At 47.8% G+C, this 17,560-nt stretch overlaps 1 protein-coding gene across 2 annotated transcripts; it reads left to right on the top strand.

The window, feature by feature from the left end:
- Positions 1–1,247: 1,247 nt before the first annotated feature.
- Positions 1,248–7,108, top strand: LOC110318761 (BPI fold-containing family A member 5). 2 transcript variants are annotated; one of them, XM_021194015.1, is made up of 9 exons: positions 1,248–1,298; positions 2,121–2,346; positions 2,750–2,906; positions 4,153–4,260; positions 4,542–4,691; positions 5,596–5,674; positions 5,934–5,997; positions 6,315–6,389; positions 6,934–7,108. In XM_021194015.1, the coding sequence occupies exons 2-8, from the start codon at positions 2,133–2,135 to the stop codon at positions 6,353–6,355; spliced, it is 813 nt and encodes a 270-aa protein (XP_021049674.1). In that variant the 5' UTR covers positions 1,248–1,298; positions 2,121–2,132; the 3' UTR covers positions 6,356–6,389; positions 6,934–7,108. The 2 variants fall into 2 exon arrangements, 1 of the variants encoding a protein (XP_021049674.1); XR_002380378.1 differs by lacking the exon at positions 5,596–5,674 and having other exon boundaries at positions 1,253–1,298; positions 6,934–7,106.
- Positions 7,109–17,560: the final 10,452 nt, after the last annotated feature.

The following is a 17,560-nucleotide window of genomic DNA, read 5'->3' on the forward strand; positions in this document are numbered from 1 at the left end:
GAGAGAGAGAGAGAGAGAGAGAGAGAGAGAGAGAGAGAGAGAGAGAGAGAGCTGTTGTATTAGTCCAGATTTGCTAAAGGAACAAAACCAATATATGAGATGATGTATACAAATCCCAACACTCATATTGAGCAGTTCCCAGACCTCTGTAACTTCAGCTCCGAGAGCTCCAATACCCTCTTCTGGTCTCTATGGGTATCCAAACACCATAACACACATGCACAGATATGTGGGAATACATGCATGAATGATATAAACATACATGCTTATGTGATTATGTGCATCATATATGTGCATATGCCAGGAAAAAAAGCATTAGGCATCAGATTTGCTAAAGATTATGAGATAGGTGACAGGATCCAAACCTGGGTCCTCTGAAAGAACCATAAACACTCTTAACCAATATGCTATATCCACAGATAATAAGCTATCTCCCCAAATAAATATTTATTAGAAGTGGGAGGCATGATGTGGGAAATCAAAGGGCAAGCAAATGTCAGGAGGCCATCTCCATCTCTCAACACACTGATTGGAGAAAGACCAAGTATGAATGCCCCTCTGTCCTGCTGCCACCTCATGCTTGAGCACCAGATCTTACTGTAAAAGCTTGTCTCCACCCACAGGATTCTGAGGACCTGACACATGTTCAGTGCTGCCATTGTTTGCATGCTTTTATGACTTCTGGTTCTGCCCTATCCTTTCTTGGTCACTTGTCCTAACCAGACCTCAATTTTCTCCTCTGTAAACAAGAAGCAGTGTGAAGAGCTACACATATGCATGTGCACACACACGCACCTACACATACATGTGCGTAGAACTGAGAGATAGCTCAGAGCCGAGAAGGCCACATGTAGTATGAGCAAAATTTCACCAAATGGAGAGAAAGAACAAGAGCAGGGAAGGATGAGACAGGGAGCTAAGAATGGAGTTCCTGGCCCTGCTACCCTGGCCGCTCCCCTCACATTCCAAACCCGATCTCCCTGACACTCATGCGCATGGATCTCCAACCTAAGCCTCATGCACGGGACCATGAAGTCTTTAATAACCTGCCATCTCGAGTTTTCTTGCTTAGCTTGTGGACAAACAGCTGACTTGACTCATCTGTTATTGTGATTGGTAATTACTCACTTTGCAGAACCCTGGGAGACATGAATCGATTGCAGAATTGGGGATTATCTAGAAACCCATCATCTAATCTCACGTTTCCTGATTCCTGTTCTATAAAAGAGGCTATCACCTTCTCAGCAGAAACAGGTAGAAGAGGAGCCCAGGACGGCCGCTGAGACCTTGAGACTCAGGTAAGACCTGACCCATCCTCTGCTACACCACTCTGGGTAGCAGGAGGCCGAGACCTTACTCCTGCCAGATGGTGTTGTCACTGGGGACCTAACAGCAAAAACAAACACTAACACTCTTAACAAGGGCAAGCACTGGACATTTCCTACAGAGGGCAACATTGATAAAGCAGTGAGCTCACTCCTTGTGCCCTAAGTAGAAACACTAGAGAAGACATTTTAATAAGGTTACCATCACTGGGTGAGAGGCTGCCTGTGGCTATGTGAACTTTTTGGCTCTTGATGGTACCCACAAGCCATCATGGCCTGAAAACAGACCAAAGAGCCATCCCTGGGCAGAGATGAGGGCTGGGCAATTGAGATCTTCAGCCTCTGTCATGCAGGATCCTTGTCATCCACACTGAAGAACAGGGCTGAGGGCAATGGGTCAGGCCACCACAGTCACATCCCTCAGCCCCAGAGTAAACCTGATGGTCACTTAGTTAAACAGAAGCTTCTGGATCAGGCAGGAATGGCTTCGGAGCCTCTCACAGCTGCAACTAGTGACCTCAGGGAAACTGCCTAGAGTCGCTAGGCCTGTGCTCCAACCATGAAGTAGGGGTTGTCTGTGCCCATATGTGAGGATGTGGTGACAATGAAGTCGGTGACTGAACCCATCAGCCTGTGGTCTGGGACAGACTACTACGGCAGTGTTAGTTATTATTGCTAGTTATCAGCCCCTGGGGTCGGGGGAACAATGGCAATGCCATCCCCTGGGGACAGGGTACACAGTGCAGAGATTCCTCTGATAGCTGTACCACAGAGAACTTGTCATTCTGTCTGCAGACACCAAGAGAGATGTTTCTAGCTGGGAGCCTCGTTGTCCTCTGTGGGCTGCTGGCCCAGAGCACAGCCCAGCTGGCAGGCCTGCCTTATCCCCTGGGCCAAGATCTGCCCATGTCTATGGGTCACTGCCGGTCCTTGCATGTGGGCCAGACCCTGCCCTACTACGGCGTGACTCCAGTCGTGTCTACGTATCCTTCAAATCATCTTGATAGAAACTTCAGGGATGGTAAGTGAGTCTTTGACAGTCTCTTTCAGGTAGGTGTGTGTGTGTGTGTGTGTGTGTGTGTGTGTGTGTGTGTGTGTGTACTTCTACGTAGATGTTCTAGTCTATCCAACTTCTGAATCATAGGAAGAGAATCATCAGTGGGAAAGGAGATCTGAGGCTCTAGAGCAGCAGTTCTCAACCTTCCGAATGCTGCAACTCTTTAATACAGTTCTTCCTGTTATGGCGACCCCAGACCTTAAAATTATCTTTGTTATTACTTCATAAAAGTAACTTTGCTACTATCATGGATCATAATGTAAATATCTGTATTTTCTGATGGTCTTAGGCAAGGTCTTCACCCACAGGTTAGGAACCACTGCCCTAGAGTTAGCAGATATAATCCCTGAGATTCTCTGCTTTGTAGCTTTCAGACACGGCCTGCTGTCCGGGGGGGTTCTGAGCTTTCTGGAACACATACCACTCTTGAACTACGTGAGACCTACAGGAAGCAATGCTGGTGGCCTGATTGGTGTACTTGGAAAAGTGATTTCATCAATCCCTCTCTTGAACAACATCCTTGAGTGAGTTACCTAAAGTAGGAATCTCATCCCTGCCAGTGACTGAGGAGCTGCCAGCCCCAAGCAGCCAAACAGAGGGAGAGGGGTGGGCTGAGAATGGAGCCAGGGCGAGTCCCCAGGGCTCTCTCCACACTGGCAGGGACAGTGGCCCTTTTACACCTGTAGTAGCCCCCAGTTCTAAGGCACATCCTGGTCCCCAGCAGAAGCTATTATCCCCGTGACAAGCCTTCCATGTCAGTTTCAGTTCTCAGATGGAAAAAACTGAGGCACAGACATGTGCCTGTGCTCACACAGCTAGGGTGATGCAGTCAGGAATCTAACTCAGAGAAGCCCTAAGGTTTGCCACCCACCAAGGTGTCCATCCCACCAAGGGAATGTGAACAGTCATAGGCTACCCTCCTCATCTGCATCACCTGTGCCTGAGACCTGACATGGTCCTTCCCATGACAGCTTCCTAGGCACAAAGCCACAATGGGGAACTTGGCGCAGTGAGCACACACCCAAACCTGAGTCCTTAGTAAGACTGGACCCAAGCCACTGCCAAGATTCCTAGCCTCTTAGGCCTCTGCTTCCTGACCTAGAGATAGTCAGACAGACAGACGTCAGTGCTGGATGACCTGCGGCCAGGCACCTGGTCTCCTGGCTTTGATTTCTCCATCTGTGAGATGGAGAGCAGCCTCTGGAGAAGACCAGGGGAGGTGAGCAGGACCCCATGGATGGGTCTGGGAAGGCTTCCTCCCACCCTTTTTGCATTCTTTCCAACTTCCTACATCTTAAAGATCATGACAGGTTGAATAATTTCCATCATGCCTCTTAGGCAGGATTTATTCTGGTTGTCCATGTATCGTCTCTATGAGTACTGACAATACATCCGTCAATGTATCTGTCCTTCCTTTTATCTAACCACTCCCACTTCCATCCACCCTCCCACATATCCAATTAGTAATCCTCCTACCAACTTAAAAGTCAGCCTCCTTCTTTGAAAAGCTCTCAACTAGTCTACCCAGTCCCTTTCCTCAAATATCTCCTAGAGTTGAAATAAACAGAGGTCCACGTATGTTGGGATCTGATTCAGAAGGAAGTTGGAAATGGTAGGGATGTGGCTCAGAACACAGGGTGGTGCTGATTCCAAGACTGCCCTCACATCTTCCTCACCTCAGGTGGCCAGCTCGCCCTCTGTGATGAGTACATTTAGTTAAAGATGGCTCCCAGATCTGAGCTTAACACGCTACTGTTTCTCCCTGACCAGCATAAGAGTCACTAATCCCCAGCTACTGGAAATCGGTCTTGTGCAGAGCTATGATTTCCACCGCCTCTATGCCACCATCCCACTGGGTTTTGATCTCAGAGTGAACACGTAAGTAGGTCCCAAGGCGGGTAGGGATGGGGGATGACTCCCAAAGGGAATTGGCTATGGAATGCTGCAAAGGCCTGACCCTTGAACCTTACCTATTTGACGTTGAACAAACTCAGGTCATGTGGAAACACACTTGGCCTCTCTGAGCCTTGATTTCCCCTAATGGGAACAGAGATCAATATCGAAGTAAGGTGAGCCTGACACTCCTGCCAAAATGAAACCCTCCACCTTGGAATGTGAGAGGCCAGATGCCAACAGAGCTGTTTCTGCCTTCTCGACAGACTGGGGGTTGGAAGTCTGTTGGAGCTGTCTGTGAAGCTAGATATCACTGCAGAAATCTATGCTGTGAGAGATTCTTATGGGAGGAGCCGCCTGGTCATCGGTGACTGTATATACCCTCCTGGCAGCTTGCGTATCTCCTTGCTTAATAGGTAAGGCCAAAGGGCGGGCTTCTCCTGCCCAGATATAGTTGGGTAAAAGATGGAACAAAAGAAGGATGAATGAATAAGAGGACAGGACGAAAGATGTGATGGGGAGGAAGTGTGAATGGATGGGTGTATGGGTGGAAGGAAGGAAGGATGGATGGATGGATGGATGGATAGATGGATGGACAAATGAGTGGGTGAGTGGGTAGATGGTAAAATGGTGGATAGGAGCAGATATATAGGCAGGTGTATGAATAGATAAGTAAATGGATAAATAAATGCTTACTTACCCCTTATTAAACCAAAATAACCAATTTAATGTTGGATAGGCCATATAGAATATGGTTTAAGACCACCTTTTATAACCTGATGGGAAGATCTAGAGAGCCTCTAATATGAACATGATCAGTGTTCCTCCAATCTGGTCCCACCTTGTTTATCTATAACACAAGAATATATAAGATTATTACTAGAATCCTACTAGGAGGTATTAGATGTACAGCCCATTTCAATTGCTTGTTCCAGCTGCCTGTTCACATTGGAAGGCCCAGGCATACATGTGTATAGGACCTAACATGACCCAAATTTACTGAACACATACATGGGCTTTGAGTGTATTGTTTCATCAAGTGTCCATGACAACTACATATTTAGTACTTTCCATACACTCATGGGTTCCACAGTCTTACCCTTGAGGTGTGTGTGTTCTGCACTTATCTGCGCATGCACAGCTGGGTTGGGTGTAACTCTCTTCATCTAGGATCCTTGCTATTCATCTGCCATGGACAGAAATGGGGAAGACCATCTGCCATGGACACTTGGTCTCAGTTATAAGTATGCATAGTGGCTACTGAACGTCTCCAGCCCAACCCCACACCTCTGAGACACATCCATGTCTTTTCTCTTCCAGACTTGGTCCCCTGCAAAACCTCATAGACAGCCTCACAGACATCTTGACTAGAGTCATTCCTGGCCTGGTGCAGGGTGTGGTAAGTGACAGTTCCCTACTCCATGGGCCTTAGAGTTCTTAGGCTGAGCTACTCTGTCTGAAACTGTCCATCCATCAGTCCATCTGTCCTGTGATCCAGCTGCCTGTGTTAATTCTTTCTACTCCTCCAAACACCTTGGTTGGCTTCTTATGGGCTGTAGAAAGTATTCCTGGCTATGTTCCACCGTGAGCATGCTGCTTCTCCTAGGGTCCCCTTGCAGGAGGTCCTGTGCCTAACTCCCCTCTTTACCCTGGGTCAGGTGTGTCCTCTGGTCAATGGGGTTCTCAGCCTCTTGGACGTCACCCTAGCACATGATGTTGCTGGTAAGTGTTGTTTCCAAGTCTCCTCTCCCTCCAAGGAAGCATCAGTTTCCCACGAGTTTTGTCCCTATGTACCATGGAACAGCCAGGTCTTACTAGCCACGCCCCTCCCCGATTGAGGTGTCTGTTTCCATGATGTCTGTCTCCTACGTAGCCTGACCTGAAAGCAGCCAGGTTGGCTGGAGGGGTGGGGGCACTAATGCTTCCCAACATGTCTAGGTGTGGTGAGCATGGCTGGTCCTGCAGAGCCTCAGGAAGCACTCAGGTTCTCCTTGGGCTCCTTTGCTTCCAGATCACCACTTTAGCCATTTCTTTTCTAGATGCGCTGCTGGGTGGAGTGCAGTTTGTCATTAAGGCCTAAGCCTTCCAAGAAAGGACCTGTCTCTGCTGCAATGGTAAATGCTGTTCCCGCTCTCCAGGATTTGCGGGTGCGCTGTCGTCCTCTAGAACAGGGGAGTGAGAAGCTTGGGACAGCAGTGCACACAGCAGCTTTTCCAGATGCACCATTCTGGGCAGTAGGCCTTTAACACATGGGTATGGGGAAAAGATGTTAGATCCAAGTTATAGCAATACCCAAGGAAAGAGACAAACATGGACATAGACACACAGAGGTGTATATAGTTCCTAGAATAACTGGCAGATGTGGAGATGGACTAGAACTACACACAGCTTCAAAGAGAATTATATGTGGTTATGGGTATACACTCCAGCACATAGACATGACTGTCAAGCCTTCATCCACAGGGCACACAAATACAGACCCACTAGCCTAGTCCCTGTGGTTAAACAGACACACATTCGAACATGTGCACAAGGAGCCATAGAGATAACTGGGGTCTGAGCATGCTCTTGTCTCTCAGAAGGCCAATTCCTAACAGGACAGTACTAGAGAGAGTCACCCATCTCAGTCTCCCTCCTGATTGATCCTTCTCCCAACAGAACCATTTCTTGCTGCTCCATCCACCCCCTCCTGCCCAGCTTACATGGCTCACAGAAGGGGGACCCATATCCTAGAAAATGGCATGGCCACCTTCTCAAGGAACCCGCTCTCCTCCTTTCTCAAGCTTGATGAATATTCCATGTTCATCACTAAATAAAATGGTTCTTCTTCTACACTGGGGCTTTCAGTTCCTCCCATCACTTGAGAGGCTCCAGAGAGTCCTGACTAGAGTTCTACAAGAGTTGGACCTCTCATATCACAGGAACGAGAGTTATCAAACAGCTGAGGGCTTGGGTCTGGGTGAATAGGGATTTAGGATGGCTGCCTTCCTGGCCTCACAAGTGTACATGAGAAAGCTGGGAATGGATAATCACTCAGCCATAGTTGTTCACACACAGTATTACCACACAAAAAGTGAAGCAGCAGATGGGAGGGCTATCTAAAAGCTGGGCAGGGTGTGTGCAGGCATATATGGCTCAGATCTACATCTCAGGCTGGGGATCCCGGATGTCTTTCTTAAGGTTTATATTACTGTGATAAAACACCATGGCGAGGTCCTGGAGAGATATCTCAATGGTTAAGAACCTGTGCTGCTCTAGTGAAGGATGTGATGACTCACCGCCATCTATAACTCCAGTTCCAGAAGGCTCAGTGTCCTCTTCTATTCTGAGGTCACCATGCATAGCACTCATATGTACACACAAGTAAAATACTCATGAACATATACAAATTGATAAATAGATAGATAGATAAATAGATAGATAGATAGATAGATAGATAGATAGATAGATAGATAGATAGATCTAAGATTTATTTCTTAAAAAACACCATGACCAAAAGCAACTTGGGAAGGAAAGAGTTTCTTTCACCTAACAGCTTATAAATCCAACAATTCCATCACTGAAGGAAGCCAGGGAAGGAACCAAGGGAAAAAAGAACCTGGAAGCAGGAATGAAAGCAGAAGCCACGAAGGAACAGTGCTTACTGAATTGCTCCTCAACATGCCTTCTTATACACTCCAGGGCTGCCTGCCTGAGCTGGCTTTATCCCTTCCCTCCCCATGAGCTGGGCCCTCCCACATTAATCATTAATCAGGAAAATGAACTCGAGAGGCAGTTTCTCAATTGAGAGTTCTTGCCAAATGACTCTAGCTTGCTAACTAGCACAACTGACCCCTTGTCAGCTTGACACATGGATGCATCAATATTCAACTAAAATGTTTCCTTTCTCATTTTTCCCCACGATGGCATGTTAATGTTAGTATTGAAATATAGGACATTCCAACTTTTAAAAGTTTCAGCCTTTAAAAATTCCAATACTCTAAAAGTTCAGTCTCTCTAAAATATCCAAAATCTTCCCAAAATGCCCAAATCTCTCAACTGTGGGCTCCTGAAAAACCAAAAATAAGTTAAATCCTTTCTTACTCCAAGAGGGAAGAAGCAGGACGCAGTCAGAGTCAGGCCAACAAAAATCAGAAGTCTAACAGGATGAAGCTCAGAGTCAGACTTCTGGGAGTCAGTTATGATATTCTAGGCTCCAAAGGGCTTGCCACGGGACAGCCAGTGCCTCTCTGAGGCTCAGGCAAGCTCCACCTCATAGCTGCTGATATCCTTGGTGGTCATCCCATGTATGAAGCTGACATCTTCAAAATGTTGGCATCTTCACATCCATTGGCTGCACCTTCACAAACAGCCTCTCTTGGGCTCTGCTTAGGGACTCTGACTCTGCTACTCAGTCAAGCTTCAACTTCTCTCCATGATCTCTTTATCCTTGGGGCTTCTACTACAATTGAGGCTGCACCTACACCAATTTCTTCTCCCAGACTCTCTTCAGGGACTCAAGTCCTGCCAAAACAAGTCTCAACTGTCCCCCCAAGTTCCCTTTACTCCTTCAAAACTAGTACTACCTGGGAGACTCTTACACTTACCAAGTTTGGGCTGCCCACACAACATACAGCCTTGGCCCCTCTGGATCACAGTTTCTGTGAGATGCTCCTAAGGGAACACTCTCCAGAAGATTTTACCTCAGTGATGCTGGTCTCTCCTTAATCACCTCTAATTTCTCAGCTCCAGCTGACTAGCATTAATTTTTTTTCCAGCAGAGCAAAGGTTTTTACCTTAGTGGTTCTTGTCTCTTGTTAACCACAGTCAATTCTTCAGCCCTCGCCTGCTTCGTTCTGCTTCTACCCTAAGGGCATCCAGGCACTGATGCCCACTGAATGGGATCCCAGTCGGTGTGAGTGCAGGAGAAACACCCTTATCCTGAGAGGGTTTTCAGGGAAACAGCTCTCCTTTACTGGGGGTAACAAGGGCTATGTAGACCTTGGGGACTGGGTAGAGGGTTTTCCAAGTGAGTGTACATTATTGGCCTGGGGCCAAGGTATCAGAAATGCTTCATTTGCATGAAGAGGAATTCCAGGTGCTTGCTGGCTATGTCCTTATAGGGAGAGAGGAAGTTTAACATGTAATTTGGCCACCAGGCTATGTGACTGCCTCAAGGGTGGCAGCGGTGGGGGTCACAAGGCTTACGTGTGTTGGGCGATGCAGGCCCAGAACAAGGAAGAAAACAGCCCTACTCCTGTCGACCTCACAATAGATTTTCAGGACACGTCTCCACCTCACTCCTACTCCAGACTGGCACCCCCAGCCACAAGGCTTTCTGAACCTGCAACCCTCAGATAAACAGGCCACAGATTCTAACTCAAAATATCAGACTCTCATACTTCCCTCTGGAAGGTCACAAGTCACGCCTCCATCATCTGTAAGAAATGTTCTTACCATTTCTATCTTCCAAGTTCCCACAGAGCAGCCCACTGAGGTCTGAGCACTCAGTGGCTGCCCCAGTCCAAAGCTAAAAGGCCACCACCGTGCTCCCAAAAACATGTGGTCAGCTCTGTCACAGCAATACCCCAGTATAAATGTCTGACTTAGCTGGGGTTTGCATTGCTGGGATAGAACACCAGGGCCAAAGCAACTTCAAGAGGAAAGAACTGATTTCCAAGTTCCTTAGGGCAGGAACTCGAGGCAAGAACCTGGAGGCAGCCGTGGGGCCTGCTGCTGGCTGGCTGGTCCAGCCTTAGGGACCCCGTGAAGGAGAGACTGAGGACTAGTGAGTCGCAAAGAACAAATTATATGTATCACCAGTCTCAAGAGTGAAAGGACAGAGACGGGTAGGTGACAGGTGACTTAGGTAGACGCTCCCATTGAGAAGCTGAAGTGCTGTGACAGCCAGCCTTCTGACGGTGGAACAAAATGTCTGAGGAAATCAACCTAACGGGGAGAAAGGTTATTTTGGCTCATGAGTTCAGAGTTTTCAGTCCGTGGTCCACTGGCTCTATGGTTTTTAGGCTGTCACAAGATAGACACCGTCTATCTTGTAGCTCACTTCATGACAACTAGGAAGCAAAAAGAAAGGCAGTCAGAGTCCCAGGGTTCCCTGCAGGGCCAACCTCCCAATGACCTAACTTCCTCCCACTAAGCCCCACCTCCCTGGCTCCACTGCCTCTTCCCAAGTCCATAAACTGGAGAACAAGCAAGCTTTGGGGGCCCTGTCACATCCAAACTATAAAGAGTGTGCACACAACCCAGCAAGGGACTTCCCCAAAACCCTGACTGGGAGAGAAGCAGGAAGCTCTTCACGGCCTGCTCTCCCGAAGCCACACACATCACTTTCTCTCCTCCTCTCTTCGCTGGGATTGAGTCACCAAGGAAGGGAGGACCAAGTTCACACTCTGGAAGGGAACAACTGAGCATCTGTGGGCAAGGCTGAAAGCCATCTTCCCTCTCCCTTCCAGACATCCTGGGTGTGGCCACAGGCAGGGGGATGCGGTGGCCTTGCCTTTTCACCCAGATTCTTCCTTTGAAGATGAAATGACCGTGGTGCAGGTTTGGGTCCCGGGCGGTTGTTTTGATTGTTTACTCCGTGGCTATGTCCCTTCCTGCTCTGTCTATACCAGATGAAGGCAGAACTACTCTACTGGGCAGTGAAGAAAAGGTTCTCCATGCTTCCAGAGCTCATTATGTGTTGTGACTCCCCATCCAGGGCCTGTGTGAGACAAGCTCAGGTGGACTCCAGACAAGGCACTAAGTAACCATAACCCATGGAACAGCCGTGCTTTCTCCGTAACCACTCTCTTAAGCATCCAACTGCAGCGAGAGCAGGGTCCTGGCTGAAAGGCAGGCTCCTTGAATACTCAGAGTGAATCTCTCTTAGACTCAGAGGTAGGGGCCAGGGAGAGATTCTTTCATCACATTATCTTAAAAGATTGTAAACTTACTGGCATCCATCATATCTACCTTTTAGTCACCTTCTATTAAGACAGTTTGCTTCTAAGATTTGGTTTTTTTGGTTTTTGGTTTTTTTTCTTTGGTTTGGTTGGTTTGGTTTTTGGATTTTTTTTTTCCTTTCCTTTAAAAAAAATTGGATATTTTCTTTATTTACATTTCAAATGTTTTCCCCTTTCCAGGTCTCCCCTTCAGAAACTCCCTACCCCATCCCTCTTCCCCTGCCTCTGTGAGGATGCTCCCCCACCCNCCCACCCACTCCCTTCTTCCCACCCTGGCCTCCCCGTAAACTGAAACATCGAACACCCTAAGGTCTAAGGGCTTCTCCTCTCACTGATGCCAACAAGGCCATCCTCTACCACATAAGTGGCCAGAGCCATGGGTCCCTCCACGTGTACTCTTTGGTTGGTGGTCCAGTCCCCAGGAGCTCCAGGGTGTCTGGCCGGTTGACACTGTTGCTCCCTCCACAGGGCTGCAAAGCCCCTCAGCCCCTTCAGTCCTTTCTCCAACTCCTCCATCAGGAACCCTGTGCTCAGTCCAATGGCTGGCTGTAAGCATCCGCTTCTGTATTTGTTAGGCCTCTCAGGAGACAGCAAGCACTTCCGCACACCTACAATCACCCTAATCCCACAGGTATGTTTAGGTGACTCAGCAGGTAGAGGCATGTGTCACTGAGCCTGAAGGCCCTAGTGCTGGGATCAATCCCAGGTCCTTATTCCTTTTTACAAGCACTGTAAAGACTAAGCCATCGCCTAAGAACTTTGATGTCTTGAAATAAAAAACGAGGAGCGTTTAGAGGAATATGTGAAGTAAATAACGGAGATGGTAGGGGCCTCTTAAAGCCAAGATCTCCAGGCCACCAAACAAGCATCAGGGTGCAGTTGCCTCTGCAACCACAAGAGGGAGCAAATGTACATGCTGTTCCCCACTGTAGGCCAAAGGAATTTTTTACAGTGTAGTGTGTGTGTGTGTGTGTGTGTGTGTGTGTGTGTGTGTGTTCACATATGTTCCACAGAGTACATGTGTATGTCCCAATACAGCTTCCTGAAGTCCGTTTTCTTCCACCATGTGAGTCCTAGTGGGTCTGAGGTTTCTGTTCCATCTTCCTCCTAGAATGGAGTGGGAAGACAGCAGTGTACAAACATGAGATACTTTGCCAATTCAAAGGTAACAACAACCTTTAAGCTAATAGAACAACTTAAGACAGTTTTCCAGAAGGGGTTAAAATGAACTGAGTTTGAACTCTTCATAGCAGATGAGAAGTTACCATTACTGCTCACTGCTCTCAAGGGCCTTCCCCTGCCAGGCAAGTTTGCATGCAGCTCTGGCCAGCGTGATGGCTCTCTCAGACTTCCTGAGCAGCAGATCTCTGAGATAACAGGTGGCTTCCACCTCCAGTGTACGAAAACTGATCCGGAGGCCCAGACAGGAACAAGTTCCTGAGGTCTGCAATGGCAGGGAGAGAGAAAAATCCTCAGGTGCCAGGTCCTCCACCTTTGAGAGATCCACCCAGAGTTGTCAAATGTTACCAGCAGGTCTGGGTGGCAGGGGAAGACCATCTAGTCTTTCTTTTCCAGCCTGGCCCCATTGGGCTTTGGCTGTCAAAAGCTAGGTACTTGAGTGGCGGGGGTAGTTCCCCTGTGGTTTCCTTGTCTCCCAGACTTGAGTTCCAAGCCCACCTTCCCTAGCACCCCTGAATCCACATGGAGCAGGGTGCCCACCACCCTTTCACCCCACTGAGCCATCCCAAATCCAAGAGACTGTTATGATGAAGGTACTATGCAGCAATCTACTGTCCTGCAAGACTCCATCCCCTTGTAGATGGAGACCCCAGGTCTCTTAAGTCAGAGCTTTATGAGCAAGGAGTCCAGGACTCGGGTGCCAGTCAGTCTCAGTCAGTCTCCATAGCCATTGCTTGCTTCAGACGGAAAAACTCATGCACTCCATACATTTTTAAAACTGGGTCTCTAATAGGGGCTGGCTTCAAATAGACTCCCTCTGTAGCCAAGGATGACTTTGACTTTCCGTTCCTCCTGTCTCTATGAAGTGGAAGTTTCTGGATATGTCAGGTGATACAGACTCGCGTGGTGTTTCGCGAAGAGAGAGTCACGTGGTGTTTTGCTGAGGCAAGACCTGTGGAAGGACTCGTGTGTTTGGAGAGAGAATAAACGGGATTCAACAGACAGTGACAGCATGCTTGCGTAGCTAGCCTTGCAACGCTTTGTTGTCTCACATCTTCATCTTCACTGAGCTCCACTTCATGGAGAGAGGCACAGCAAAGAACTTCTCCTGTTTTCCTGGCTGGCTCTGGTCACTCTTGCCGACTCGTGCCAATAGGTGGAGGCCTGGCTGTTTCTGTTGGATTGTGCCACCACTGCTGATTCAGTTTGCTACCCTGACACTGCTGAATTAGACTGCTGGTATCCTGACAACCAGAGATTGGAATTGAACCAAAGATTTACTTCTAAACAGGCCCACATCCCCCCCCCTGTCCTATTCACCATCTTTTCTCCCCTACCTTTGGATGGTGAGCTAGAAGTGGGGTCGAAGCATTTAAGAACCCTTGTTAGAAATATGGTTTTAAAAATGTAAGCCTACACCTCCAGCTCCTCAGTGCTGGAATTGCAAGCATCCGAGCACATCTGCTTCGTGTGACGCTGGAGCTTGAACCCAAGGCTCCATTCGTACTACACACATGTTCTACCAACTGAGCTGCAGGCTCAGCCCTACTTCCAAATGAAATGCGTTCTTTGAACGCTGGTGAGTGCCCAGCCCAGTACTATCAATGCACCCATAGCTACCCCAGTCAGCACAGCCCATCATCCCACATTAGCTGCTTCTCCATTGCTTAGGTTTCTATGGCTGTGACAAAACACTGACCAAAACCAACTTGGGGAGAACAGGGTTAGTTTCACCTCACAGAGGCCATCACTGGAGTGAGTCAGGTCAGGACCCGGAGCAGAGCCTGGAGGAGCTGCTGAGTTACAGATGCCTAGCTTTGTAAGCGTGCTGTGCCAAAACATGCACAGACACATTTGTGACTTTCCACAACATTGAAATGTATTGAATAATAAATAACAAATCTATGAGCTGCATCAGTTTTGTTGGCTGTAGTTTGCCAAGACACATGATTCCCCTTGATCGCAGGCCACTGGCAAACTCAGGGTCTTTCATTCTAATCTCAATTACTAATATTAACTCTTGGATTATGCGTCACATAATAATTAAATTATAACTGCATATGTGTACAAATGGAAGCTACAGGATGGCTTTGAAAGGGTTAAAGGGCCACAGAGGTCAAAGTTCAAAGGATCCCAACTAGAGGTTGAGATAGAGAGTCGACACAAACTCGAAGACAGTCACTACAAGTGGTTTGATAAGACATTACTGAGCCGGTCAGAAAGCTGCTGGCGGCCACAGAGACAAGGCACAAGGATCACAGAGTCAGCAGGATCACAGGGCTGTGAGGGCAAGTTTCAGGACTGGGTCCTGATGGATGGTTGGCTGTCAGGGGACCCCACGAGTCTTTCAGCCAGCAGGGAGAGGATCCTCAGGAGGTGAGAAATGAAACTTGAGTCAGTACCATCTTTGCAGGTACTGGGTCAAAACCTCCAGGGTCTGACCTCATGGTTAATTCTCTTACAAACTTAAACATAGTAAAATTTTGGGAAGGGGTTTCTGCATGACAATTATCACAGCAAAGCTTTAAAACATGACGACAGAGAACCCCCCCCCCCAAGGTAGCAAAGCATCCATGACTTTTCCAAGAAGAATGAACCCTATTACCACACCCAGCCCTCTCCTGCCCCTCCCCCACACCTGATCGCCATGCCCATACCCCTCTTCTGCCTGCTCTCACCCTGTTCCCTCTCTCCATCCACCTCCAGTGACTACTTTGTTTCTGATGTCTAATTTGCTTACAGACTCACGCATCCTTCCTCCGGCCCTTCTCACTACTCCGTTTCTTTGGGTCTGTGGATTGTAGCATGGTAATCCTGCACTCTATCGCTAATGTGCACTTATATGTGCACACATGCCATGCATCTTTCTGAGTCTGCATTACCTCACTCAGGATGATATTCTCAAGTTCCATCCACTTGCCTGCAAGTTTCATGATGTCTTTGTTTTTATAGCTGAATAGTATTCCATTGTGTATATGTACCACATTTTCTTTATCTATTCTTCAATTGAGGGACATCTAGGTTGTTTCCAGTTTATGGCTATTACAAATAAAGCTTCTATGAACATAGTTGAGCAAGTGTCCTTGTGGTATAGTGGGTTCTTGGGTTTGGCAAAACCCCCCCTCCCCTGCATAAGATTTCAGCATAGCCCTGGGCTCTGTGCCACATAGCTGGGAACAGGATTTTCATGGGATTGTGGAACATGACCTGGGATGGGCACCACCCATAAATTCAAGCTATACTACAGAACAATAGTAATAAAAACTACATAACATTGTCATAAAAACATACAGGTTGATCAATGAAATAGAACCAAAGACCCAGAAATAAACCTACATCCTAGGGACACTTGATATTTGACAAAGAAGCCAAAAACCATACAATGGTAAAAATGAAAGCATCTTCAACAAATAGTGCTGATCTAACTGAATGTCTGCATGTAGAAGAATGCAAATAGATCCATCCCATGGGAGAAAGTCAACCCCTGACATTACTAATGATACTCTGCTCTGCTTGCAGTCAGGAACCTAACATAACTGTCTCCTGAGAGGCTTCATCCAGTAGTGGATGGAAATAAATGCACAGATCTGCAGCCAAACATCAGACAGAGCTCAGGGGGTCTTGTGGAAAAGAGGGGAACAGGATTGAGCAAGCTGAAGGTGTCAAGGATACCACAAGAAGACCTACAGAGTCAACTAACCTGGGCCCACGGGGGCCTCACAGAGACTGAACCACCAACCAAAGAGCATGCAAGGGCTGGACCTAGGCCCCCACACATATTTGTAGCAGATATGCAGTTTGGTCTTCATGTGGGTCCCCTAACAACTGGAGCAGAAGCTGTCTCTGACTCTGTAGCCTGGCATTGGATCCTTTTTCCCTACCTGGGCTGCCTGGCTGGGCCTCAGTGGGAGAGGATGTGCTTAGCCCTGTTGGGTCTCTGAGAAGAGGAATGAGTGATGAGAGGAGGTTTGTAAGGGCAGGACTGGGGGGACAGGAAGGAGGGGGCTGCAGTTGGTATGTATAGTGAATACAAAATTATGACAAAAGTTGTTTATAACCATCTTTCAACCCCTCCTCTGTTTCAAGAGGGTTGTCATACCCTTTTGTTATACGTTGTTATACGTTGCAATGTCCACCTTACAGCTATGTCTGTGTTTGAGGGGAACTAACTTACTATGCTTGTGTTCCACTCCCATAACCTCATCTATTTTGCCCACCAAATCCTCCAACTGAAAACCCTCTATCCATGAGCTATAAAAGCCTTGTCTTCCTCACATCCAATGCTGACCTCTCAAAGCCCACCTTAGGGAGAGGCAGCCTGTGCACAGGGAGTAGAAAGCTTGTTCTGATAAACTTGACCGCAGTGACTTGGGTCAGTTGTCTTTCTCCTCTCATCTTCGGGGTTAACACGTACTCTGAGTCTGAGACCACCATCTGCATACCTCATCCCATGTGACACAGAAGCAGAGAAAGAGCTACCCAAAAAGGACAAAGACTCATTGAAAACGAGTGGTAAGCACAATGGGGAACATAAGACACTGTCCCTCCAAGCATGGCAAAACATTACCAAGGGACTTAATGACTCATGACCCCCTCAAACGACCAGCATCCACAGTTCTAGCCACGTGAGCCTTGGGGGAACAAAAAAGAGTGCCATGAGACTTAGTCCAAAGAGTCATAGCCTACTGCCTGTGCTGCCTCTGTAGTAGGGCACTGACTGGGCCATTGCCTTGCCTTCATTTTACACATGAGCACCATCTGAGAAGAACAAAAGAGTGACACCTGAGTGTTCCCAGTGCTTCCTCATTATAGACATAAGCATCTTCTGGTGTTCGCTGACACCTCTTAGGATGAGTAAGGGCCTGGCTGCCTGCCCAGACTGCAAGAGTTCAGGAACGTAATTCTCTAGGCTAAACCTTCCTCTCCCTCTCCGTCTCCCTCTCCTTCTCCACCCCTTCCCTCTCCCTCCCTCTTCTGAGCCTCAAGAATATCCTGAGGATAAAGTCACTTACAGTATGAACTGTGAAATCTTTAAAATTCTCTTTAAACAAAGAATGATACCTTAATGCCATATGGCTTGGGTCCTGGAAGCCTGGCTATCACCTGGGTGGCGAGGCAATAAAGAAAGGACAGGCACATCACAGTGAAGCTGGGACCTCGGG

This window comes from Mus pahari, chromosome 3 (genome assembly GCF_900095145.1).
Source record: "Mus pahari chromosome 3, PAHARI_EIJ_v1.1, whole genome shotgun sequence".
Lineage (NCBI taxonomy): Eukaryota > Metazoa > Chordata > Mammalia > Rodentia > Muridae > Mus > Mus pahari.